Raw genomic sequence first — 24,870 nt, forward strand, 5'->3', positions numbered from 1 at the left:
CCAACCCATTTGCGCGTGCGCCGTACGATTGTGCTCCAATGTCTGTACACCAACACATACACTGGCCTCAACAGCAATTGTAAAGTGTTGTATTCACGTATGACGGTCTTGTCAAGGGTGGTACGGCAGGTGTGCTGGAGGATTCAACGCGGCGCGAGGTGGTTTTGGCCCTCGGCAGTCGCCGTTGAAGCATTCGCGCTGGACATGGCTGCGTGCTTGATGGCCGTTCGAAGAAACGATCGTGTTGCGATGTTGCTCGTCTCCGCTGCTCCATCGGCGGTGAAGATGCGAAGTGATCAACATGCGTAGAAGTCGTGCGACGTCAATGCGGCATTGGAATGCATTGGGGAAGCTCTTTCTAAGTGGAAGCCTGAAGGAAGACGCAGCCGGACATACAGCTGGATGCAGACACTGTACAGGCAAGCGATCTTAACATTGAATGCCAGGCTCAGCAACTCCGGCGCGCCTGGGAAAAACGCACGGGTCTGCAGAATCTTTCGCAGAGCCTCGCATTCTCTCCGCCGTTGACACGATCAAATGCTGGAGATGAGCGATCGAGCAACGGCCCGGCAACGGTCGGACTAGACTGTTGAGCACACCCTGCTCGCTTAACCCATAGTTTTCTTCCGAGCGCGTCACGCTCGACGATGATGCTATCACGGGCGCACGGGTGCAGAATCGGGCAGTCGGATGAGCGCAGCCGAGGGAAACATACATGGGGCAGGTGTGGCGAGGAACGCCCCAGCTGGAACATTTGGCGATAGTCCAGTCGGCCCCCGAAATTGTCCTTACGTGCTGCGCCGGTCTATCGGGGTCTTCATTCGTGAGTGTTGATCCAAGAGTTGAGGCGTGGAAGGTCCGATCTTAATGCGTGAAGACAAAAATTATGTACGGTGTAAGAACTGTCCAGTCGTCGCGGAAGGACATTTACAAAGGTCATTTGCAATGTCAAACATCCCGTCTAGTTTCACGCCCCTGCAGGAAGTCCCGAGGTCGCGAGAGCATAATGGCTACCTGCTCTCCTCTCAATTCTGCTTGTCTCATTCCCCGGTCATCGGATATGATGGCGATGTATGCCGGAAGGGGGGCGAGAGCTGGTCGCGGGCACAAGGGAGGGCGTCGGAGCTATGCACCGTTGTAATGTCCATCTCCTCTCGCGCGCGCGCAGGTGGGTCATTACCAGAGGGAAAATCCGCCATGCACCGTGCCAGGCGTCCATGGCGCGATAACGCGCTGCGATCAACGTCTGCGCGGACCTTGGAAATTTGGTCGACGCTTGGAGGATACAGCCGGGCCATTTTTTTTCTTCGCTCTCCCTGTTGTGAGCCTAGCCTGGATGGGCTTCATCTGCTTCAACGTCGTTGAACGGCCTTGCCCGTTTGTGCGACCGCTGAAGGGAACGTCGCATTGACTCGCGTGCAGGGCGGATGCGCTGTTGACGATGAAGACACCAATGTTTAATCATTAATGGGAAAGGCTGGGGTGCGAGGTCTAGGGGCAGCAGGTGTCACAATGTATCGCAGCGTACCGTACAGTATACCCCATGCGCAGCATTCTCGAGCAGACGAGCACTTTCTCCTTGTGTTCCCTACCCAGATAGGCTATGCATGTGTGCTAGATGGTTCTCATCTGTGCTTTGAAACATATTGGAGTACGTGATCTAGTCGTCAGCACATATGCAAGCAGCTTCCGAGCTGTGCGAAACGGAGGTTAGTTCGCATGTGCTGTGGCTTCCTGTGCAGTTCGTCTGTGTGCAATGTATGCATCTCCGATCAAGGACGTTCAGTAGCTTTCCTACATCGCGACGGCGTACAACTTCTATCGAGAACTACAGGTTGAGGGGCGCAGATTGCATATGCTCTCTTGGCGTTATCTCTTTGCAGCGGACAGTCCTACAAGGCTTGCAAGAGTTTTCAAACACTGAAGATTGCCTCTACCATTGTTCACAGGTGACGTTCACATTCTTCGAGAATGATGAATACCGAGTTGTCGGACAGGATAAACCATGTTCTCCATAGCAATATTGGTTTCGGCGGTGATCGGACCTCAAACCGAAGACACAAGATGGAAAATGACAGATTCCGACGAGTCGAACTTACTGTGACGACGACCTCGGAATATCCCATTCGTTGAGACTGATGAAGCCGAGCAATCGCGACAGATAATGCATTGTGCACAGTGTTTCCCGAAAGCTGTCTCTCCAGTATCTGTGTGCCTGAGGTAGGCGTCGTGACTGGTAATCCTCGGTAGATTCGGTACTTGATGCGATACAGGGAACCCGACCTGCTCAGCGCCCTTGTGCGCAATGCTGATGAAATGGATGATGAGGTGAACGCTAATAAGGCAGTCACACCCCAGTGGGTGATCCCGCACTCCCGACATACCACCACCACCATCACGACTGTCATCAGCATCATCACCACCACCACCAACCTCAGTGCCTGCTGGGCATCGTGGAGGAGACAAAGAGGGCGCTAGAGGGGGTGGGCGCAAAAAGCCAGAAGGTCTCACCCTCCCGTCCGATGATGATCAAGTTGGCAGCCATGGGCCTTGCCTGCCGTTGCCGCCTCCTCAAGCCACCCGCCGCCCACCGTTCGATCCACTCCGCCTGCAACGTGCGTGTAATTATTACCCTCCACCCATCAGGCCTGGACCGACACCATCCCAGCCTCTTGCCGGCTCACCCTCTCTACTTCCGCCCTCGCTGCCTGTGACGCCCTTCATCATGCCCGTGGACGACGCGGGCAGCAAGTTGGGGAAGCTGGACTTGACGCCAGCATTTCTGGTTCGCCCTCACAGTAGCTCGCCAACTTCTCCCGCCAAGAGTTGTTTCTGTCCAGCTGTTTCCTCGTTGCTTATTTCCCCATCGCGACCCCGTGGCATCGATTGTGCCGCCACGCGCGCATGCGCCAAGCCCGGCAGGTTGTATGCATCACCCTGGATATATGATTCGTCCAATTTGCATTCGCCGAGTGTGATCAATGGGCAGAATGAGCCAGGCACGAGTCGTAGACGATGGGAACCTCAGCGCTTGCGTCGAGTCCATCATCAGCGGTCCATTTCACGTTCGTAGAACCGACGAAGCATGTCCGAACGCTCTATAAACTCGCATGACAGCTTTGGGGATATGGTAATGTGTAGACAGGAATTTCCACAGATGCATTTGCCCGCGAAGTTTGGTCATGCCATGCATACTCAATGGTACAGTATCGAGAGCGGGTGCGGGTACTGTACACTCGGCGGATAAGCAGATCGCAAAGCTGGACCAGTAAGTACAGCGCCCCCCATGATCTTGCATCTCCAATCTGCCTGCCTAGAGATCTATGTGCGTCGAGGGATGATGCGCAGTTTGTGCCGGTGGGGCGTGTGTGTGCCAAATGTGGGATCGAACCACAGCGCCATTTGCGTAGCCATGAAACTTCCGGCACCAAGGGCGGAGGATCGAAGAGGAGGTGCTGGCCAGGTTCACTTTCGGCTGGACACCTCCACATTGTGCACTGCTGACTGATGATGTCGACTGCGTTGTCCGTTTCCAACCATGCTCTGTGCCTCAGGCACGGAATCATCGTCACCCCTGTGTGGAGTCGTCGCCGGGGCAAGGTCGTACAGTAGTACAGTATGCGCATGGTGGTCTACAAACTATGGACTGCAGTTTCATGTGTGGATTTGTACATGTACAATGTACGTGGGCTCTCAGGTCCTGAAATCGGTCTCGTCATCCGGACTCAGTTGCGGAACGCGCCCAGTCTGGTGCGAGGTCATACAAGGTAACGCTCTTGACAGGGTATTTTATGAATTCGAGGGGAGATGTTGATCCGCATACCGGTAGCGATAAGGGAACCATGTCTTGGTAAGGAAAGGCTTTGACATGCAATATTTGGAAAATTCATGCGTATCAAAATGATGAACATGCTTCACAGTACCCAGGTACGACGACGACTGTTCCCTGGCAGATATAAATAGGTGGCCATGCAACATCGTTGAGGGTCACGACCCATTTCACTCCGGCATCAATATGATGGGAAACTTTACTCGAGCGGAAGGCGAATACCTAGGCATGCCGGGTGATGTCGGTGAATGGTACCGTCGTTTGAAATGGTGGAATAACAAGATTGCCGTTGCCTTTCTACGCATTCCGCATTGCTCACGAGGGCGCGCATGAACAGCACACGCAACGGAAAGATCATGAGAGAGTATTTGGTCTTTGTCATTGCGAAGAATGACTGCAGGCGTTCCTGGGAGGATACGGTAAACGGACAAATTTGCAATTGCACGCGATGGGAAACGGCACGATGTGTGGTGGGAACAGCGGTAGCATCGTCGCTTGGAACACGTTGCAGCGACGATGATGAGAGGAGCAGATAGGCACGATAGGAACCGAGTTTGGGCAGTCGGGAGACGACGATGTGACGAGGGGGAAGCGAGTGAGCGGCGATGAGATGGACGTTGTCGCGAAAGAGGGCCGTTTGGAGTCGGGAAAGCCGTTCAGCAAGTGTAAACGTCTTCCAAAATTATAAAAAAACTGGCGCAGAACTCTAATCAACCCCGATCCAGAAAGAAGGCTTTGGAGAGGGTGTGGCGGCCCGCGAGAGACGATGATGAGTGTACCTGGGTACGTACAGGCTCTACCTCCGATACATGTGGGTGGAATAGCCAGTATGGGTCTACAGGTGGGTGGGCGGGTGTGAGAGTGCGTGTGTGTGCGTGTGTGTGTGTGGTGTGTGCGTCCCTATGTATCTGTGTGGCTCCCCTCCCGTACAGTCGAACAGGAAGAAGCTAAGAATGATCAGAGAGAGTCCCATGCATGCAGGTGCCGTGGCTTTTCGTCGTTTTTAGTTCCTCGACACCCACACCCACACGCACACACACGCACGACACGGTGGAGTCGTTTTTAACAGCACAGTAAGGTCGGGACCGTCGGTCGGACTCAGATTCCCATGCGCTTCCTTCTCTCCAGCTTCTGTTCCCTACCGTAGCGTCTACAGTGATTGCCTGTCCGAGTGTGGGTGTGTGTCTGTGTCCGTCTGGTCGGTGGATCCTGTCTGGCTGGCTGCGCTTGCGTGCGTTTCGTCGTTGCATTGCCCCGTTCGTGATCCCTCTCGCTTCCTTACCTGGTGTGGTCAAGCCTTCTCTACACCCGTCGTCGTCGTCGGCCTGGCTCTGCTTCTCACCTCTCGTCTCTTCCGACTTCTCCAGCTTCACTCACCCAAGCAAGATCGTGTCGGGCGTGCTTGACTCCATGCAAGCTCACCTTCCGTCTGCTGTTGTTCCTTGCTGAGCCTCGACCCGTGTGTGCTTTTACCATTCGAGATACACACTCATCTCAAACACACCATTCGAGCTTCCCCGGCCATTGGGCGCGGCTTGAATCTTCGAGGGTTCGTCTATCTGCGGTCGCGCGTCGCATCACATGATCGCATATTTCTCGCATCAACTGACCGACACTCTCTCAGCTGTCCATCACTGCTGTAACATCGGCCTAGTCATCGACGCATCATGATGGCGAGCCAACAGTCGCCTACCGGTTTGCCGCCTCATCAACATCACCATTATGGCGGCCATCCTGCGCGTCCACCACCGAACGGCGCTGTGCTGATGCAGCAACCGGCACCGCCTCCGCCGCCGCCGCCAGGGCTGCCTGTCTCGCAGGCCCTCGCCGTGGCAAATGAGAAGGTATGGATAGGCATAGGCGATCTCGCACAGGCGATGAACAAAGTCGACGATGCGATTCACGCCTTCGAGCGAGCTCTGTCGTTCAACCAGTGGTCGGTGCCTGCCATGCTCGCCATTTCATCAATCTTGCGCTCTCAGGACCAGTTCCAAGGCGCAACGGAATACCTACAGCAAATCTTGAAAATCGAGCAAAATAATGGCGAGGTTTGGAGCAGTCTCGGCCATTGCTATTTGATGATGGACGATCTGCAGCAGGCATATTCCGCCTATCAGCAAGCGCTTTACCACTTGCCGGACCCGAAAGAGCCGAAGTTATGGTATGGCATAGGCATCCTCTATGACCGTTACGGATCTCTTGAACACGCAGAAGAAGCCTTCTCACAGGTCATGCGCATGGAGCCAGGCTTCGAGAAGGCCAACGAAATCTACTTCCGCCTCGGCATCATCTACAAACAGCAACAAAAATTCGACTCAAGTCTCGAGGTACGCGATTGAAGCGCGTTCATGAATTGAGCAAACTTGCTGACAGACACAGTGCTTCAAATATATTCTAAACGATCCGCCGCGACCTCTGAGCAAAGAGGACATCTACTTCCAGATCGGTCACGTGCATGAGCAGCAGAAGGATGTGAGTTAACACAGTGCAATTGTGATGCGTGCATGGATCTGACAATCTGTGTAGTATGACTCCGCGAAGAGAGCATACACTCGCGTACTAGAGCGTGACGCCGGACACGCCAAAGTCCTGCAGCAACTTGGCTGGCTGCATCATCAGCAGAGCACTAGTTTCTCTAGTCAAGAACAGGCTATCGAGTATCTCGAAAAATCCGTTGGATCGGGTAGGTCACGGTCAAGAATATTGAATTGGCGCAAACGCTGACGTCCCCACGACAGACAACGATGATGCGCAAAGTTGGTACCTGCTCGGCAGATGTTACATGTCCATGCAAAAGTACCCCAAGGCATACGAAGCATACCAGCAGGCTGTGTATCGTGATGGTCGCAACCCTACATTCTGGTGCTCAATCGGTGTCCTCTACTACCAGATCAACCAATACAGGGACGCTCTCGATGCTTATTCGCGTGCTATTCGACTCAACCCGAACATCTCAGAAGTGTGGTACGACCTAGGCACCTTGGTAAGTTGACATTTGATACAGAACACTCTACCATCTGTTTATGGCGCTGACTTTCTACAGTACGAATCTTGCAACAACCAGACTAGCGATGCGCTTGACGCCTACACCAGAGCTGCAGAACTCGATCCGTCCAACGTGCACATCAAAGCTCGCCTGACCCTTCTCAAAGGACAGATGGCCAATGGCGGCATGCCTGCACACGGCAATGCTTCTGCACCCGTACCACAGGACGTGCATCCTCAGGCATATCAACCTGGCGCTGTCGGCTGTCCGCCTGGACCACAATGGGGACCGCATGGTCAGAATCCATTGTCGGCCGGACCACCGCCTCCGCCGCTCACAACTGGAGGTAACAATTGGAATGAAGGTCGCTTGGCGGAGATACAAAACCCATCCTTGCCGCCGCCTCAAGCAAACTCGTATGACCGAGAGCGCTTGGCTCAGGCTCCACAGCAGGGACCACCAAGGCACCCAAGTCCTCCTCGCGATCCTTCACGTTCGTATGTGGAGCAGCCTCACCGCGGGCCGTTGCCGCCCCGTCGAGGACTGTCCCCATCGCCCAAGGCCCACCACCTCGCGCCCATGCCATATCAGCAAGGTCCACCGCCCAATGGACCGCCGTCTCAGCAGCAGCACCAGCAGCCGCCAGTGCCGCCTCCGCAGCAACAGGGACCACCTCATCCGAGCCATCACGGACAACAGCCGGACCCGCAGAGACCTTCATACACGCCTCAACAATCGAATGGACCTCCGCCGCAGAACGGCCTGCAACCCAGCCCGGCACAGCAACCGCTCCCGCCGTACGGTCGCCAGCCAGAACCACAGGCCGACATCCGACCGCCACTGAACAATGCAGCGCACTCACCTGGTGGCCAGTACTCGCGCCATCCATATGACCATTATCCCAACTCCTCCACGTCATCGATGAACAACGCGCCTCCACAGCCGACGGCACAAACTCAGGTGGAACCTGCCCCGAGAGAAAGAGAAAGGGATGAAAGATCAACGAGTGCTGCCCCGAAGCGTCATCGTGAGTGGGATGACGAGCCTGTTGTCAATGGCAAAAAGCCTACAACGGACGATGCGCGCTCAAGATTGGATGAGATCAAGATTCAGCGTCACTCGCCCTCAGACAAAGTCGCGACACCGCCGATCCGCAGCCCGTCAGAATTGCGAAGAGCTGAAGACCGCCCGGCGTCAGCATATCATCCTTCCGAGGCAGCTCATCACCCTCCGGCGCTGCCGAGCATGGCTTCCCTCACCCAGCCAGCACGGAACTCGGCGCCGCCACAGGAGGAACATCGCGCACCACCTCCGCCGCAGAAATCCCAGCCAGCGCCAGCCCCTCAACCACTCGCGCCGCCACCTCAGTCGCAGGCACAGACACAGCCACAAACTCAATCGCAGCCACCGCCACCACCAGCATCACAGCCGGCGCAATCGCAGCCACAGCCGCAAAATCAACCACCAGCGGCAGCACCACGACAAGACCCCGTCTACGAGCCCGCCGCGCGAAAGATGGAAGTGGATGAGAATTATGACGATAGCGGAGATGAAGAGAAACGGGTTGGATCGAAACAGGAGAACCAGCGCGAGAGCCCCAAGACGACGAATGCACCTTCTTCGGCAGCGGTTGAATCCCAGGCGTGAGTCTCCGCGAGCCTTTGTACTTTGTCGAAATGAGTCCATGAGGGATAGCGTAGGCGTTGTTGATTGGCATTTGGCGCCTGGGAGTGGGTCTGTGGAATTGGACGACGAAAGTATAACCAGCTTGTGCAAGCGTTTCTTTATTTGATTGTGACTAGATCTTTAAGTATCATGCTGCTTGATTCATTTGATTGTTTCTCCCGAACAACAGTACGACTCCATGTGAACAACCTTCACTTTTCCACAAGAATATGGTTGCTGCCAGTTGCAGATCAAAGTTCCACATGGCATGATATTCCGAGTTCCGTGTATGTATAACGATCACGGGACTTGATGCGAAACGTGCAAACGCAATGCGCGTTTGCAGAGTCGTCAGATGTGCGCAATCGCGCACGAGCAGCTGTCGCGGATCGAAATACCGAACTCCAAGGTTCTGGTCAATATACCTGCTTGTATTTGTGACCTGTGAGACTGAACGCCCTTGTTGACGGCTTCGGACGGGATTTTCGGCATGGGATCGTCGAGTCTAGGTCGTGACGTAACCGCTGCTTTGAAGTCGCAAATGCAACCATTGCAACGGTGGACACAACCGACTCAAACCCGACATACAGCGACGGAAAACCGTTCAGCGACCAAAGAAACCCACAAGAAATTCAAACAATCCTGACCTGACTCAAAATGGCCCCCACGGCGCTGGCGATCCTCATTGGCGCAGGCCCAGCAACTGGAGCTGGTAAACATTCCCTGTGACAAAAGTCATAAATGGCAAATACACAACGATCGCAATGGCTCTGACGAGAACATACGTGCTCAAGGAATTGCGAGGATCCTGTCGAGTCCGTCGCATGGCAACATGGCCGTCGCCCTGCTCGCACGACGAGCCGGACCATTGGACGAGTTGATCCAATCTCTCAAGTTGGAACAACCGGAAGCAGTGCTCGAAGCCTTTCCAACGGACACATCGCCCGACAACCTCCGGAAGGCGTTCGCCGATATCCAGGCCCATGCGTCTTTCAAGGACCTCAAGCTGCGAGTGGCCATCTTCTCCATCAAGAACTCCTCCAAGAAGCCGTTCCTCTCCGAAACCTATGAGGAATTCATGGCGCCGTTGGAGAGCTATGTAGGAGGTGAGTTGGGGCACATGATTCTGATGGATGAGACCCAGAAGAGCGAATATGTGTGACGCAACTTCCTGACCATGGATATTGAACAGGAGCCATGGTGTTCTCCCAAGAGGCCATCAAACGAATGCTCGCCGACCACGGCGAAAAGACCCTTGCCGAGGGCGCCGAGAAGAAGGGCACTCTGATCTTCACAGGCACGCTCGGCGCCCTCCGATGCAACGCTGAATTTGGAAGCTACGGCGCATCTCGAGGGAGTGTCCGCCAATTGGCGCAGGCGTTGGCGAAGGAGATGAGCCCGAAGGGCATCCATGTGGCGGTGAGTTCCCCTTTCCTCGGCTTTTTTCTCGTTCCGATCGATCCGCGCAGCGGCACAGGTCGGATCGGTTGGAGGAACGTGGAAGGCCCTCTTCGACCAGAGGCAGACGAGATGGAATGTGGAGACCTCATATGCTGACGATGGGACGCCTGGTTTTGTCACCGGGTCGACAGCATGCCATTGCGAACGGACGTATCACGGATGCGGACAACGACGAGACCAAGAGCGGCAAGCACATCGCTGCTGACGCCGTGGGAAAGACCTACCTCTGGCTCAGCCAACAGGATCCGACATTGTGGACGCACGAGCTCGACCTGCGACCTGCGCAGGAGAAGTTTTGAGCAGGCGATTGGCATGGCTGGGCCGTTTACCGCTCACTTGTAAATCGAAAAGAAAAGTCACGATACTTCATCCAGACGATTCACCGGGTCAAATTAAGTAGAGCCTGAATGTGTCCTCCTCATGCATTGAGCATTCCACACTACCGCTGCCATCCCTTGCAGCAAGACTCATCCTGAAGTGATTCGATACCCTTTACCATCGATCAGGATCATCATCATCCTGTCTCCATGGCATTCCGGGAACAGGAAATCAATGCACAGCGCGCCAGAAGACTTGACTCGTCACCGATCGCTCGCTCGCTTGTTTTTCGCTCGATTCGATCCGATTCGATTTGCATCAGCGAACGGACATGGTTTCCAACACGGCAATTGTCCGGTGACACACAATATGATCACAAAGAAGAAACAAACAACAACAAGAACAACAAAAAGGCGGTGCGAGCTCGAATGGTTGAGAGGGATGCATATGGAATGATGATGGTCCTACCAATTCTCCTCGATGTACGCGCCCGCCCTCGTCTGTGTTCGGGGGGTGCGTGTCACGACGTGCGAGGAAATGACCGCGACCCCCAGCGATGAATTAATCCTCATGCAGCCTCGCACGACGGTGTCACGGTGCTTTTTGGAATTGTGGAAACGCGATCGGGGATGTGTAGATGTCTGCGGGGCGTCTCGATGTTTTTCTCTGCGCAACTGTAGGATTTCTCTGCCTCTGTGTGCAGGTATGCTTCGAGGACCTGCCGCCGGGGCATCATCATCATCATCATCATCATCATCATCGTCATCATCATGCGGGCGCGCTGTGCTACAGATGACATGTGCACGTCGGATGCCGGCTGGCGGAAGAAAGCATGCGCCTGGTGTCGTGGCTATCGTATGTATGTATGTATGTATGTATGTATGTGTGTCATGAGAGGACCTACGGGAGTGGGATGAGTATGGGAATAACGTGCGTATCTGCTGTAGGTATCCAGGGATGCAGATATGCCCGTGATGTGAGATCAGCGGCGTCATGACGACGCGTGAAGGAAGCCCTGGAGGCCCCGCCATCTTCTCCAGAGCCAAACTGGAATTGGGAAGTGGAAACGGAGCAGCTAAGGAATTGTACCGTGTGGTGTGTGGTGTGGTGTCTGTGTGTGTGTGGATGAGGTGCCCAGCAGGTGGTGAGAGGAAGAGGAACAGCTGATCCGATGATCGTCTGTCACAGCTGAGGTGCCCTACTTGGTACTGTACTATAGACTTCCCCTCACGTGTGCTGGGCGAAAGGTCCCGCCTTCTGGAAACTTGGACAATGTGGGCGATCCATACGATCGATCCATCACCACCTGGGCACCGCTTTTCACGCACCTCCATCCAGGGCTCGGGCTGCTGCACGTAGGCGAGCCTTGGATGGAGGGAAGGTCCGAGCTCATCGCGAAATGCCGGTCCGTTGCCGATGTGGGCCGTGTCCGTCTGTGAGATGTATGTGGAATGACTGCGGGAGATGTATACGAGAGCCCCAAAAACATATTGGATGTATGTTCAGTATCCATGGATGTGAGAGGTACCGCAGTGGTACACACATAATAAACTGTAAAGAGCCTGAATGTGGAGAGAGCGAAGAGCGAAGAGCGATGGGCAAGAGCGGACCAACGCCGATCGATTGATGATTTGTTTGTCGTGATCTGTGTCTCTCTGCTCGTGCGGTCTGGAACACAAACCATCGATGCTGAACAAATCAGAGGACGATACCTGACACCTACCCATCATCAGGCGCGGCACAAATTCGAGGAGAAGACACGAGCAGCGGCTGATCTTGAGCGGTCCAGCAGGGATCATCACGTCTCGGAGAAATTGCCATGGCGTCGTTTTACCAGGGTCGATTGGAAAAACGAACCTGACTGAGGGGGCCGTGGGTAAGTGCAGCTGCTGTGCCTCGCGAAACCCATGTCGTTCGTGTCCATCACAGCCTGTCGGTTGAGATCATGATCAGCACGGTGAGAGTGTACAAGTACCTAATCATGATGATATGAGAAGACCGCATACTGTATGCGAGGACCATCGGGAGACTGCAGATTGTCGTCGCGGAAGAAAAAGAGGGCCACACAACCGCCAGAGAATCCCCATCCTTTCACCTTCCTGAACGATGATGTTTGTGGACGGTACGTACTGTGGTCATGGTTTCGGTACGGGGACATTCAGTACAGTACAGCACATTCCAAAACTACCGTCAATGTAAATTAAAGTACGTCAGGGAGTTGTCCTTCCAATTGTCCACGGTCCATCTCACCTGCAGCATGTTCTGTTGCTTGGATTCTTCATCCCGACGATCACATCGTCACGGCCCGTGAGGAGTATTTCGGCACGGACGGGAGGACGCTCCAAACATACCTGCATGCCCCACGAGACGCACCGGGGCGGCGACAACGACATTAGAAGCACTTATTCCTGCATAGATATGGGCCCTTGTCTTTGAAGTGAATCCCATTCCTCCCGCCGGAATGCGCAAGGCACGCGACGAAAAAGGTCGTCCTGGAGAAAACGGGACACGAGTAGGGGCCGAGAGAAACGCTGTCCGAATCGCCTCCTGCAGCACGGGTTGCCGAAGGCGATGATGTGATCAAACCGTGGAGGAATGTTCGCGACTCCGTGGGCACCTGCATCTGCATAGACTCCCACAGACCACGGAGCCCTGTTTCCAACCTCCCGCTCCAGTCCATATAGGTAGACATTATTATCCACCTGGGCAGCTCTCCGCACGCGCTCTGCAGCAAGAAGGGCCCTCTCTCCCCCGGTCCGTTCGCGCGACGTTCACTAGAAGCGAGCTTAGGGATTCTAGTCTCTAGTGGATGCGACTAAGATGATGACTGATAAGCGATTATGGGAAACGCGCCGGCCGAATGCCCCAGTCTGTGTGTGCAGCGGTGCAGGTGGTCCGGATGGTGTGCTCGCTCGGTTGAACGAACGGCTGCTGTGCGAAATGCTGGCCAAATGCCCCGCCCCGAGAGAGAAAGAGAGAGATTCCCTCCAGTAGCAGCGCGACAGCGACAGCGAGAAATGTGACGAGTTATTATTATTGCGCCTGTAATAATTGTATATGTGTGTGTGAGAGAGAAGAGAGACCAAACAAGGTCACACGCTCGCCAGTCCCTTTGTACCACCGCGCGACCACCTCCACCATCACCATCACCATCACCATCACCATCACCACCGCCACCACCACCACCATCACCACCGATACGACGGCCGCCGACGGTTCGTGCTATGGCCGGACTCCTTACCACTACACGTTATCTCTCATTCCTGATGTGCATCGTCCCTCGTCGTACCTACATGAGAGGTCGACAGCTACATACCCACTGACGACTACGCCAGACGATGATCCCTTGGCCTGCAGCTGCACTTCTGTTTGCCTTTCGACCTGCCCGATGCTTCTTCGTCCTGTAATAAACAAATCACCCACCCGCCTCCGACATCCTCGACTGTGCCGCTCGACATGGAGACTTTATCTCTCTAGGTCTTATAGTTCACTAGTTCGGCAATCCTTCAAACATTGACGCCCACCCTTGTCGTCGTCCTCTCTCCCGGCCCCGGCCCCGATCCTGGGACGGCCGGCCGCTCTGAGCCTGTACACCGCTTGCTATTCGTCCTCCTGCTCGGTCTGCATGCTCCGAGACTGCAGCCGCGACATATATCCGCGACAATCAATAATCTGATTGATTCCTCTTCGACATTTCCTTCCTCATCCCTTCATGCTACATAGCAACCATCCCCCCCTCAATCCGCTCTCAGCTTTTGCATTCCGAGATCGTTTTCTCCACCGACAAGCTGATCAACAGTGAGGTCCCACCACGCTGTGTTCGTGGCACTGATCCATCCCCTACTGTACTGTATCACATTGTCGAACGTCGCTTTGACATTCCCCGATGCCACCTTCCCAAGCAGGCTCCGGCCCACGCGGAATCACCAAGAAATCCGATCGAAGGGGTCGCAAGACAACCGGTCCTCAGGATGACTGCTACGATTGCAAACGAGACAAGGTCAAGTGCGACCGCTCACGTCCATATTGCTCTCAATGTCTTTCACGCGGCTTTGCGAAGTGTAGCGGGTATGCAAAGACGGACTTCCAATGGGGTCAGGGCGTCGCAAGCCGTGGTCGTTTACGCGGTCGGTCGATCCCCGTCAAGGATGTTGAAGAGCAGCTTTGCGAACCCATCGTCAAGGCAGAGCCTTCGTCGAATTCAAGAGCCCCTTCCATCAGTACGATCGATCTTCATCAGCAGTGCTCAACAACCGACGCCATCGATCAGAAGTACTCGCCGACCTCGTTCAGTATTCTTGGCTATGAGCTCCCGTCGCCTCCGGGCCCATTGGCCCAGATCTACCAGGAGTGGCGCGGTCATAGTTATCCGAGGCAGCAACGGTTGCAGTCGATAGACGAGATGTCGCCACACCAGTTAGAGCCTCGGAAAATGCCAGACTGGTCGGCGCAAGCTCCCATGGACTTCCAGAACAATCTTCAGCCCGAACTAAATACTGCAAACGGTGCTGGACACTACTTCCCATCGGAGTGGTCGTGCGTATCGAGTACGGTCAAGTTACCAGATGGCGTATTGGGAGGCCCTTGCGCTTACCGTGATCATGCAGAATTCCAAGACGCTGCAGGCCTCAGCCCATCGAGTGGCACATACACCACGGCCGATCAGAGCATATGCGGACAGGCCAGCACGCTGCACAGTCCGACCACAAGCCTGTCGTCTTCGACAACGATCAACAACACGAGGACGCGATACGACGACGACGATACCAGATCTCCACACCAGACAGTGGTGGACATCTATGAGTCGCGTTTCAGCAGCCCGTTCTACCAGGTCGACCGTAAGCTCCGTTCTCTGATGCACTTTTATGAGCAGAACGTCTGCCCGTGGATCGTGGCATTTGATGGGCCGGACAACCCGTACCGAAAACACATCATGGTGTTAGCCACGACAAGCCAGGCCTTGCAACATGCCATCGCCGCCCTGGCCGAGAACAACCACTTGAAACGCACTCACAGGCCCAGCGGATTTATCGAGGATGCTGAGGATCCATCCAAGAGTCGTGTTCAGGTTCGACGGCAGAGTCAGCTGGATGAAGGTCAATCGCTTAAGAAGCGTGCCTGCCATCTTTTGAACAAACAGCTAGAGGCCCCAGACGCTGCGCAAGATGACTCCGTTCTTGCGACGATCCTGGTGCTCTGCTTACTCTCCGTGTGTGACACTGGCGTCAGTAGGATGACCTCACAACTGGAAGGCGTGCAAAAGATTCTGCAGCGGAGGAACCCGACTTCTCAACAATCCGACTTCTTGAAGTGGGTACAGATGTTTTTCATTTGGTTCGATGTCATGACCAGCGCGGTCAACGAGCGCGAGACACGCATCACCGGCCACGGACTGGATTGGCAAGATCTACGGACGGACATGGGTGCTATGGAAGAGCTCTCTGGCTGTGACGGAAGATTGTTCAAGGTCATCGCAAAGCTTGGCCGGTTGGACCTTCTAGCCCAGGGGAAGCCTGTCCGAGCCGTACGGAACGATATGCCGGCGTCATCGGGTCGTCTCGTTATGCCAGCCTTGCCGATCGCAAGCGGTTCCATGGGTGGATCGCCACGAACATCAGCGCCAGAGTATCAAGCCCCATCGATCCCCAGTGTTACGGCGCAGATGTTGACGCCCTCATATGATGGTGCGACCACGGCAGCCGGAACCGAGTCGTCAGCAAGAGATAGCTTGGGCGCGGACGCTTCATTCGTGTCGGACATCGACCACGACTGGCCATTCCCGAGCCTGGATCAAATTTTGTCTGGACACGACTCCGAACCACGCTTTCCCGACGACCGAGTCGCTTTCTGGCAGGAATGGCACGATGTGCGCTTCGCACTGGAGACTTGGACGCCATCCGCCAAGCCCTCGCCGACCCACGAGACCCCCGAACAGAGATCGAGTCGCATCGACATGGAGCACATCAACCAAAGCTTCCGCTACGCGTGCTTTCTGTTCACCGAGCGCCTGGCGGATCCATTTACCCCAAGCTCGGCCCCACGCTTCCAGCGGCACGTCATGCAGGGCATGCAGCACATCCGCGAGATCCCCGTGGACAGCTGCGTGACGAAGTTCCTGCTCTGGCCGCTCTTCATCCTGGGCACCGAGTGCGCGGTCGAGTCCCACCGCGACCTGATCCGCGCCCGCTGCGTCGCCATCCACCGCGAGAGCGCCTTCGAGAACAACCTCTCGGGCCTGGGGATGCTGAAGCGCATCTGGGCGGAGATCTCGCCGGGGGGCTTCGGAGCTCCGGGGGCGGACGAGGTGGAGACCGCCGGCCGCTACCACGACTACGAGGAGAGCCGCAAGGGGAGATTGTACGGCCGGCCGCTCCGATGGCGGAGATTCATGATGCAGATCGACGGGGAGTATATCGTCCTTTGACATTCGTCTTGCAGGACTTGACGAAGCCGGCGCCCTTCGTCGTCAGGATTTCTTTCTCACACGATGAGGACGACGGCGCCCTGGAGTGCAGGAGATCACCACAGATCTTTGAAGAACAGTATGTACGATATATGACATGGACGACAGGATGAATATGATCCGCAGGGACACCTTCATAATATCCGAAGCACGAAGACTACGAGATGACGAGGGAAATGTTTTTGCATCTACAGCACAGATGCCTGATAACGAGATCAAATTTTACGATTCCTCTTGTTTTTGTTTTTGTTTTGATTTACTCTTGCCCAGCATTGTCCAGCTCTCTATCGCGACCGATCATCGCTGGAACATCCGTCTGTGAAGAATCCTCGTCGATGAAGAATTCGTGCAGCGGACTCCGCTTAACGACAACGTCCCTGGCTACTTCCCTGGCCGGCACATTCGAACTAGGAAGGTCGGCTCGTTCGGGAAGGAGCGTGGATACCTTTGTCCTCCAAGAGGTTCTTTCCCAACCGCGCCTCCAGTGTGAACAAGGATTCGACCGCCCTCTGACTCCATCGCCCAGAAGGTGGTGTATCCCCGACAATGGCTCTGAGCCTGGGCCATGATCTGGTTTCCGATGACGGCTCCCGCCTCATCGCCATGCATGGCGAACAGGGAGCCAACGGGCGTACTGTCCTAGGCGCGTGCATTCCGGGGAGTGCACACGCCCAGCTCGCAAGGGATGAGGGTAAGTGAAGAGCGGGTCGTCAGGTGCTCTCGCTCGTGTATTATGCGTTGTCGGCGTCACGGGCGAGATAATTGTGCCCTGCACAGGTGATCCGCAAGCGCGTGGGCATAGAGCCACCTGGGCAGCCCTGGAGGTGTTGCTTGTGTGTGTCGTTGAGGTCGTACAAAGAGGAAGAGGTGGGGCCATGGTGATGAGTGTGGCGTGTCGTGTGTCGTGTGTGTTTCAGGTTTCCTGCCCTGCTCCGGCAGTGAAACCCGAGCCTTTCATCACTCACCTGCAACTTTCAATCATACCTAGATACATACCCACCTAGGTACTTTCACAAGGCATTTGTTACATATGTAGCCTTGGAAGCTTCCGCGCGTGGCCCGGATGGGAGGGGATGGCTTAGGTAGCTGGGCAACAGCATGTCGATAGATGATTGTACAGTGCTGTCAAGCTTTCCAAGGTGATCATGTAGAAGGCAGTGGTGAGAGACAATCAGCACAGTGTCACTACACAGTAAAATAGCAGAGAGCCCGAGCAAGCTCCTTTGCCTGGCGATCATCTCCTCTGGCCTGATCAAGCCCGACCGGAATGCGCTAATCGGAGTCTCCGTTGAAGTGGCCCATTGCCTGGAGTGGAAATTGCGACACGGGAAGGCGGTGGAGACGCGAGTAAAACTTCCCACCCATTTCACGCTACTCACATCACATCTTCCCCAGCCACACCTCGAAGAACTCCAAACCTTAACCCGGATTTCACGTGCGAACCAAACGGTTGATCCTCCCCCGCCCGCTCCGGCTTCTCAGCAGCAGCACGCGTCAGCAATTGACGAAATCGTGCAACCGTTCACGTACATCTTCACTTTGCTCTGGTCCTTGCGCATCTGTATCACCATCATACAGCAGAGTAGTGAACACGAACCTGCAATGTCAACGAGTCCCCGATCCCGGGTCCGGAAATTGCAGAGCGGCATTCATCGTCGCATCGAAGTCGTACGGCGTTGCGCCCAAGCCCAATGATTATCGTCACCACGACGGCAATGGATTTTGACAGCTGCATGAGACCCGAAACATTTCACACCATCGTTGGATAGACTTCCGATGAGTATTCAATAATCCATATCTATGCTGATCAGGGACGAGTGTGGGGCATGCGTAGGTGTTGGAAGTGAAAAGGTTTGTTGGTGGTGACACGCGAAACCAAGGTGGCTGGTGGCTGGGAAAGTTGCAAAACACCAGCTTAAGCCGCTCGTGTAATGCTGAGCTCCCTACGAACAAAACCCAATGGTATCACCATCCACCTTCTTTTCCATTTCGTGGTGATTCAATCCTCTCTCTCTCTCTTCACTCTCACTTCCACCACAATCAGTCCGTACCAAACCACGATTCAACGTTCGTGCATCAATCACGTTGCAACCGTCTACCATCGCTATCCCTAGGACTTCAGTCGTTATCGACCCATTGATCCAGCCTTGAAGAACAATCTTCCAAACAACATCATCCACAACGGCCTTGCAGCCTGCGAACGTTACAGGACCAGCAACATGCAGTTCATCATCGTGGCTGTGGGCGCCTTTGCCGCTCTCGCCGCTGCCGACCAAACCGTCACCGTCACCGTACCAAACTCAGACTGCGTTGCCAGTGAGTGTCAATCGGCGAGGAAAGCGTTTGTCCCAAGCACAAGAAATCGCACATCATCTGTCCGGTCCCAAGCATCATCACATCGCTCATCATACTCATCACTACCCTCACAAACGACCACCAATGCCCTGAGTGTGCTGTATTCTGCGTTGCTTCCAACGTTGTCATCATTGGCGCCAGCCAGCACCGAGAACATCACATCTGTCTCGCCAGAGACAATACCAACACAACACCTGCCCACCACGACTTCCCAGCCGACGACGACCAATGCGTTGAGTGTGCTGTACTCGGCATACACTGCAACGACGTTGTCGTCACCGCTCACATCATCAGTATCATTATCTTTGCCCACAAGGTCTACGCCATCAGCGACATCTCCAAGTGTGACCCGTACTGTGTCATCACCACCATCATCATGGCCTCGTCCAACTCTCACCGCCACCACCAATGCCCTGAGTGTGCTTGAATCTGCCCTCACCCCAACGGCATCTCTCAATCGGACAGCTCCCACCACTACCAATGCACTGAGCATATTATACTCTGCACTGACTATTCCTATCACCCTCAACCTCACATGTGAATATTCCCATTTCCATCTTCACCCCTCCAATATGTTGTGGAAGATTTGAAGAATAAGAATGCTGACGTTTTTTCTCCATAGCCGCCACAGTCCCCGTTGTCCCGTACCCGGTGACCACCGTGTCTCCTCCTGGCTACTCCCAGCTGACGACCACCGCTGTCTCAGTCGGTAAGTCACAGACTCTGACGCCGTTTGCATTTCCAATCAGCCGCTGACAAAGCACAGAAACCACTCCGTCTCCCTCAACCGCTGGTCCCGTCGAGACCACCTCCGGCGCTCCTCCCGGAACTAGCTACCCTGCCTCGACCCCTCCCGGTACCGAGACGGTTCCATCTGCAAGCTCCCCTACCGGCAACGGCGGCACCACGACTCCTCCCGGCACCGAGACGGCTCCATCTGCGACTTCTCCTACCGGCTATGGCGGCACCTCTCCTACCGGCAGCGGCCTGACCACCCTCACCTCCGGCGGCAGCACCCTCGTCAGCCCGACCACTGCCAGCCAGGGTCCCACCGGCGAGTACCAGCCTCCGGCCGCCACGACCACCGCTGCCCCTCCCGCTGCTGCCGGCAACGGCGTGCAGAACTTCCCGAACCTCATGGGTCTCGGGGCGGTCGCCCTCGCGGCCCTGATCGTCGTCTGATCGGCGTGAAGGGAAACCCGGTCAAGCCGACAATGTCCAGATCTCCATCGGCGACGAGGACATGCTTGACCCTCTCCCCTTCGTCTTCTCTTCTCGTTTCATTTTCCTTCACTTTCCTTGATGACGAATTTCTCCACTTTTCTCTTTCACGCTCGATCAACGAGTCACGCCTAGGGTAATCTTTCACAACACACAGGAGTAATCGGGTGGGAGTTCGGAACTGTGTGTCATGGCGCAGACTGGACACCATGGAGTTTCACGGGAGGAATTAATTATGATCACGCCATAGGGGCTTTTTCATGCCGATGAGGGTGATCCACACGTTGCGATGATTTCGATGCGCGCGCTTTTAGCTAGGAAGAGACACAACGACGAAGAGGATCGGCAATGAGTGAAGCGAAATGAAAAAAACAATGCCCTTTATCTTCTTCAAGTATCATGTCATTGCCACAGTGTGTATACATCTCCGATGGAATACATTCATATCCAAGCGAGTGCGAGTACCCAAATACGTCTTGCATTCTTGGATCTATCCCAAGGCCGAAGTGTTGCGTCATCTACGGGTCGCAAACGAGCTATAGAATCTACGTGTGTGTTGGGTTATAACTGTGAGTCGGAAAGTCAGCGATCGAGTCTCCGATCAATTGAACATAGGCAATGTTAAGGAGGATTTGTTTTTCTCTCGTTTCAGACAGCAGTTGGACAATTAGTGTAACAACATAGTGTATTCAGATCAGGTCTGTGAGTAATTGTTGCTTCATCATATAGAGGGTGGGAGGATGGGAGAGGAGTTGCATGGACGTATCAAGGCACAAGAAGATCGGGTCGACTTACCGAATATATGCAACTCAGCTCGGTCCAGAGTGATATCAGTGTGGCCAACACCAATAATTAATCAAGTGATCGGTTTAGACGGCGGCTCGCTGATGTTTTTCTTCTGCCGTTTGAAGAAACTTTCCAGCCTCTGTTGGCCTTGGTCGTGTGCGGAACTGCCGATCCCGCCGCGCTGTCTTTTCAGACTGGCCAGGTGTTGCTTGCTGTCGATGGCGTTGATGCGCGCGGACCAGCCGGTCAGCATCACATGCCTTTCAGAAGTGCTTGTGATCGCACCAGCGGGAGTGATCGAAGCCAAGTCAGCGCTTTCGGGTGACCTGGCTTCCTCGTCCCCAGTCGTCGCTGTCATCGCAGGAGGTGCAGACGGCAAAGCTGTTGCCGAGCTGAGTGTAATACTCACAGGCACCTTGGGCTTCGTGAAGGTCAAGTTCAGATAGCCCGTGTTGCTCCAGCCGCCGAGGTGTTCGAGGATAACCGAACCTCGCGAGGAGGTGACATCGGGCGAGATCGTCACACTTTTCACGGGCAGTCTCGCGAGGAGCCGTCGCCAGAGGTTTCCAAGCAGGATCCCGTGAGAGACAACCGCGACCTGTAAGGCCACACCGGGTGTATCCACCTCAGTGAAGAAGAGAGGCAACAGGTGTTCGTCGAGAAAGGCGTCAGCGCGTTTCATCATCGAGTCTTTACTCTCGACGTCAACGAACACAGCAGCTTCATCCTCTGATCTCTCACGCTGGGCATCTCTGCCCAATCTCTGGGCGTCTGCCCTTGCCCGAAATGTTTTGCCCTCATAGTATCCAAAATCCTGCTCGATCAGATCAGGCACCTGAATAACCCGCAGCGAGGACCGCTCATCCGACCATTTCTGATGTGATGCGACAGCCTCAGCAGTCCGGCGCGCGCGGGAGAGCGGTGATGCGAAGATGTGCGAGAATCGTACGTCTTGCTGATGGAAGTATTTGCCTAATCGCTGGGCCTGTTCGACGCCGTGATTGGTGAGGGCAGAGTCGCGCACCCCGGCGTAGACACCGGCGACATTGTCGACCGTCTCGCCGTGACGGATGAGGTAGAGCTCCATCGATCGTCCGCGGCCATGGTCGACAGCACAGCGCAAGTCTGTGGTTTGTCGTCCTGGCGAGGAGATCTGTGCAAAGAATGAGAAGGGTGGAAGTGCTAGAAATTTGAGAATTTGGGACAGCCGACAGCTGGGCGAACTTCGGCAAATTATTAGACCGTGGAGTGGACGTCAGCCGTTGACTTGTCACATGCGTGGGTGAAATCATTACATCGACAATGCTTGCCATGTCAAACTTCATTCGTGAGATGGAAAGCGAAAAGCTCATGACCATGCAAACGGATATCGTGGTGACCTTTGTGGCTCAAGGTCATACGTTACCAGACCTCGAGATGTTCTCATATTAAGTCTCGGCGAATCGCATCATCATCATCACGAGCAAGGATCCCACACTGTGAGAACAATGTTACCGCATAAGACATGTTCGCTATCATACAAATAGCGAATAGCGTGATCTTCATTTCATTCTTCTCTTGCACACGTTCCTCTCTCATACGTGCTGTCTTGTTGTAATGATCAACTATTCGATTGACTTTCATGTCACGCAGAGGTAGGATGACCACTTCTGGCCAAGTGTGAGTTCAAGCACACGCTTCCAATTTCCTTCAGCCGTCTTCTTGACCCGACCGTTTCGTTCTACAACAAACTCCTCTGTCTCATGGGCGGCCAGCATCGAGGCAATCGAACAAGATGGATCAAGAGGATCCGACCACTGCTGTGTCCGATGAAGACCTTGAGTATGACTTCGGTTCCTTGGGCGATGGTGATCTTGAATTCGTTGCCAATGCTCATCAGCGCTGCCGCAGTGAAGGCGATCAGGACGTCGATATGCCGGACGATGACACCGGCGCGATATTTGCTGGTCTACCTGATGTGATGACAGATATGGACGAATCCCATGATCAAGGCCTCACGAGCCCACTCAAATCAGCTCTTGACCACGATTCTATGGAGATTTGCAACAACTGCAACAATGATTTGGAGGATGACGAGATTTGTACCTCCAAGCTCGACGACCAGCGAGTCGATTCTCACTCTCCCGAGTTACCAAATGAGGCCCCCACTCGTCAACTTCGAACTCCGGCAGCCCAGCAATGCATACCATCCACCTGGATGGACAATGACGATTCCGGTAACTTTGACCCGATAGAAGACGCCCGACGCGACAGACGGAGAAGAGTCAGAGTTCGTAGACGCCCGTCGGCTGTCGCAACCCGCGTGAAGGACGCCGCCCAGCGGCTGCAGATAACACTTATAGCACGCCTTCAGTTCAGGAGCGAAGAATCCAGAGGTAGCTTCGCTCGCTTAGTCGTGACATCAATTTCCGAGCAGATCCAGACAGGATATAATTTAAGAAGCAGAAATTCGACGACGGAAGAAGAGACAGATGAAGTTGTAGACCTTACCGGGCATCCAGAGGCTCGCGGATGTATGGGATGCTTCGAGCTCGGGATCCCTTGTCCCTTGCTAGAGGACGAATACGCCTGGCCATGCCACAATTGCGATGAGATAGGCGAGTTCTGCATGCTCTTAACGCCAGCTGTACAGAAACGCGCCTGTGAGGATTGCAAGCGTCTCAAAAAGCCCTGCTCGTTTATCTATACCCGGAATCACTTCGACAAATGTCAAGATTGCACTATCGCTCGACGTCGATGCAACGCGGGACCGATCTTTGAATTCATTCAAAGAAGAGTCCGATACCCTGCGCCGGGACAGGAGCCAGTATTGCCATCTAAGAAACCTGGCAAAACGAGCATCCCCGAAGATTGTCGCGAATGCCGCGACGCGAAGCGATCGTGCAATTACATGGGAACTATACCAGCTCGGGCCTGCGAAGCATGTGTCAAAAGATATCTCCCATGCACCAGGTCGAACGCTCCTTCAGAGACCCCAGACCCACCTTCACAGCCACAATCGAAACTCGCAGCACCTTCCGAACCCAAGGTTCCCCCTGTGGCTGCCAAGGCCAAGACTCCGTCGCTGCAGCCAAGATCGACAGTCAAAGACCGACCAGCTTCAGCAGTGAAAACCATCAAGACCAAGTTCTTCCATCCTGTGATTTTCAACTGCGATGAGATGGCCAGGACGGAATCGATGAAGTGTATGTTCTGTGAACACCAGTCTCTAGCTTTTATAGGGCATACGCTCGAAGTTCGTCAAATAGTGGTCTACGATGCCAGTGACAGCAGTCCATTACGGGAAGTCCGAGAGATGCCCGATGGCCTGCAAGGTACAACCTTGTGTTTGCGCTGTACCATGCAGAGGATGACGGTGGTGTTGCATCACGACCACGACATGTCGCCGATTGAAGGCAAAGTACCCTCTGATGATGCGGACCAGTTGAAAGCCCTGCACGCGATCGTGGAGAAGAAGGTCCGCAACCCGCTTGACTACTGCACGATGTGCTGCAACCTGGCCGATTTCAAATGTTTGGCACACGAGATTCGATTGTCCCGCGACAATATCGTGCCATGCTTGAGGCTCTGCCAGAGATGTTACATACGATGGAGCGGTATCTTTGACAAGGACATCAAACGGATGCTCAGCAAGCTCGACCTCAACAAGCCATTCGGTCCAGGCTCTACCAGAGCGGATGCCGAACTACTAAGAGAAGACGGCCCTCTGGCGCGATATTTGAAATGGTCAAGTCTCAACCCAAAGGGTTGATTGAGATTGTCATCATTCGAAAGCGATACATCGAT

The 24,870-nt window shown here is 54.6% G+C and overlaps 9 protein-coding genes across 9 annotated transcripts; 6 read left to right on the forward strand and 3 right to left on the reverse strand.

Moving 5' to 3' along the window:
- Positions 1 to 111: 111 nt before the first annotated feature.
- K489DRAFT_398602 (uncharacterized protein) lies at positions 112 to 2,545 on the reverse strand (the record flags this gene model as incomplete). The annotated part of the gene is made up of 8 exons (XM_033606938.1): positions 112 to 370; positions 482 to 863; positions 1,257 to 1,432; positions 1,529 to 1,601; positions 1,814 to 1,892; positions 2,100 to 2,335; positions 2,385 to 2,444; positions 2,512 to 2,545. 8 exons carry the CDS (start codon positions 2,543 to 2,545, stop codon positions 112 to 114), a joined length of 1,299 nt encoding a protein of 432 aa, XP_033463337.1.
- Positions 2,546 to 5,345: 2,800 nt separating this feature from the next.
- K489DRAFT_376703 (TPR-like protein) lies at positions 5,346 to 8,473 on the forward strand. Its single transcript, XM_033603981.1, has 6 exons — positions 5,346 to 5,378; positions 5,454 to 6,156; positions 6,209 to 6,301; positions 6,356 to 6,512; positions 6,568 to 6,812; positions 6,873 to 8,473. Exons 2-6 carry the CDS (start codon positions 5,500 to 5,502, stop codon positions 8,460 to 8,462), a joined length of 2,742 nt encoding a protein of 913 aa, XP_033463338.1. The 5' UTR covers positions 5,346 to 5,378; positions 5,454 to 5,499; the 3' UTR covers positions 8,463 to 8,473.
- A 664-nt stretch (positions 8,474 to 9,137) lies between these two features.
- On the forward strand, positions 9,138 to 10,240 carry K489DRAFT_386696 (NAD(P)-binding protein; the record flags this gene model as incomplete). The annotated part of the gene is made up of 4 exons (XM_033606247.1): positions 9,138 to 9,192; positions 9,275 to 9,586; positions 9,673 to 9,899; positions 10,073 to 10,240. 4 exons carry the CDS (start codon positions 9,138 to 9,140, stop codon positions 10,238 to 10,240), a joined length of 762 nt encoding a protein of 253 aa, XP_033463339.1.
- Positions 10,241 to 10,723: 483 nt separating this feature from the next.
- On the reverse strand, positions 10,724 to 12,707 carry K489DRAFT_367536 (uncharacterized protein; the record flags this gene model as incomplete). The annotated part of the gene is made up of 7 exons (XM_033602869.1): positions 10,724 to 11,109; positions 11,164 to 11,714; positions 11,983 to 12,034; positions 12,117 to 12,234; positions 12,390 to 12,443; positions 12,510 to 12,535; positions 12,611 to 12,707. 7 exons carry the CDS (start codon positions 12,705 to 12,707, stop codon positions 10,724 to 10,726), a joined length of 1,284 nt encoding a protein of 427 aa, XP_033463340.1.
- A 1,492-nt stretch (positions 12,708 to 14,199) lies between these two features.
- Positions 14,200 to 16,683, forward strand: K489DRAFT_294963 (uncharacterized protein; the record flags this gene model as incomplete). Its single annotated transcript, XM_033600287.1, has 3 exons — positions 14,200 to 14,663; positions 14,958 to 15,814; positions 15,977 to 16,683. Coding segments are annotated over 3 exons (2,028 nt in total), but the record flags the coding sequence as incomplete, so codon positions are not given.
- Positions 16,684 to 16,785: 102 nt separating this feature from the next.
- On the forward strand, positions 16,786 to 17,512 carry K489DRAFT_111962 (uncharacterized protein). The gene has a single exon (XM_033598902.1). It carries the CDS (start codon positions 16,887 to 16,889, stop codon positions 17,289 to 17,291), a length of 405 nt encoding a protein of 134 aa, XP_033463342.1. The 5' UTR covers positions 16,786 to 16,886; the 3' UTR covers positions 17,292 to 17,512.
- Positions 17,513 to 18,695: 1,183 nt separating this feature from the next.
- K489DRAFT_111999 (uncharacterized protein) lies at positions 18,696 to 20,436 on the forward strand. Its single transcript, XM_033598903.1, has 3 exons — positions 18,696 to 19,614; positions 19,700 to 19,786; positions 19,844 to 20,436. The coding sequence occupies exons 1-3, from the start codon at positions 18,942 to 18,944 to the stop codon at positions 20,257 to 20,259; spliced, it is 1,176 nt and encodes a 391-aa protein (XP_033463343.1). The 5' UTR covers positions 18,696 to 18,941; the 3' UTR covers positions 20,260 to 20,436.
- A 718-nt stretch (positions 20,437 to 21,154) lies between these two features.
- On the reverse strand, positions 21,155 to 22,171 carry K489DRAFT_407069 (phosphoglycerate mutase-like protein; the record flags this gene model as incomplete). Its single annotated transcript, XM_033607328.1, has 1 exon — positions 21,155 to 22,171. One exon carries the CDS (start codon positions 22,169 to 22,171, stop codon positions 21,155 to 21,157), a length of 1,017 nt encoding a protein of 338 aa, XP_033463344.1.
- Positions 22,172 to 22,858: 687 nt separating this feature from the next.
- K489DRAFT_428699 (uncharacterized protein) lies at positions 22,859 to 24,835 on the forward strand (the record flags this gene model as incomplete). Its single annotated transcript, XM_033608344.1, has 1 exon — positions 22,859 to 24,835. The coding sequence occupies one exon, from the start codon at positions 22,859 to 22,861 to the stop codon at positions 24,833 to 24,835; it is 1,977 nt and encodes a 658-aa protein (XP_033463345.1).
- Positions 24,836 to 24,870: the final 35 nt, after the last annotated feature.

The sequence above is a fragment of the Dissoconium aciculare genome, assembly GCF_010015565.1.
Source record: "Dissoconium aciculare CBS 342.82 unplaced genomic scaffold K489scaffold_2, whole genome shotgun sequence".
Taxonomy (NCBI): Eukaryota; Fungi; Ascomycota; class Dothideomycetes; order Mycosphaerellales; family Dissoconiaceae; genus Dissoconium; species Dissoconium aciculare.

Coding starts and splice junctions, on each gene's coding strand:
- K489DRAFT_376703 (XM_033603981.1), top strand. CDS start 5,500: ATGGCGAGCCAACAGTCGCCTACCGGTTTGCCGCCTCATCAACATCAC. Junction 6,302..6,355: donor TGCATGAGCAGCAGAAGGAT/GTGAGTTAACAC, acceptor CAATCTGTGTAG/TATGACTCCGCGAAGAGAGC. Junction 6,513..6,567: donor CGAAAAATCCGTTGGATCGG/GTAGGTCACGGT, acceptor TCCCCACGACAG/ACAACGATGATGCGCAAAGT.
- K489DRAFT_111962 (XM_033598902.1), top strand. CDS start 16,887: ATGACGAGGGAAATGTTTTTGCATCTACAGCACAGATGCCTGATAACG.
- K489DRAFT_111999 (XM_033598903.1), top strand. CDS start 18,942: ATGCAGTTCATCATCGTGGCTGTGGGCGCCTTTGCCGCTCTCGCCGCT. Junction 19,615..19,699: donor TATCACCCTCAACCTCACAT/GTGAATATTCCC, acceptor TTTTCTCCATAG/CCGCCACAGTCCCCGTTGTC. Junction 19,787..19,843: donor GACCACCGCTGTCTCAGTCG/GTAAGTCACAGA, acceptor GACAAAGCACAG/AAACCACTCCGTCTCCCTCA.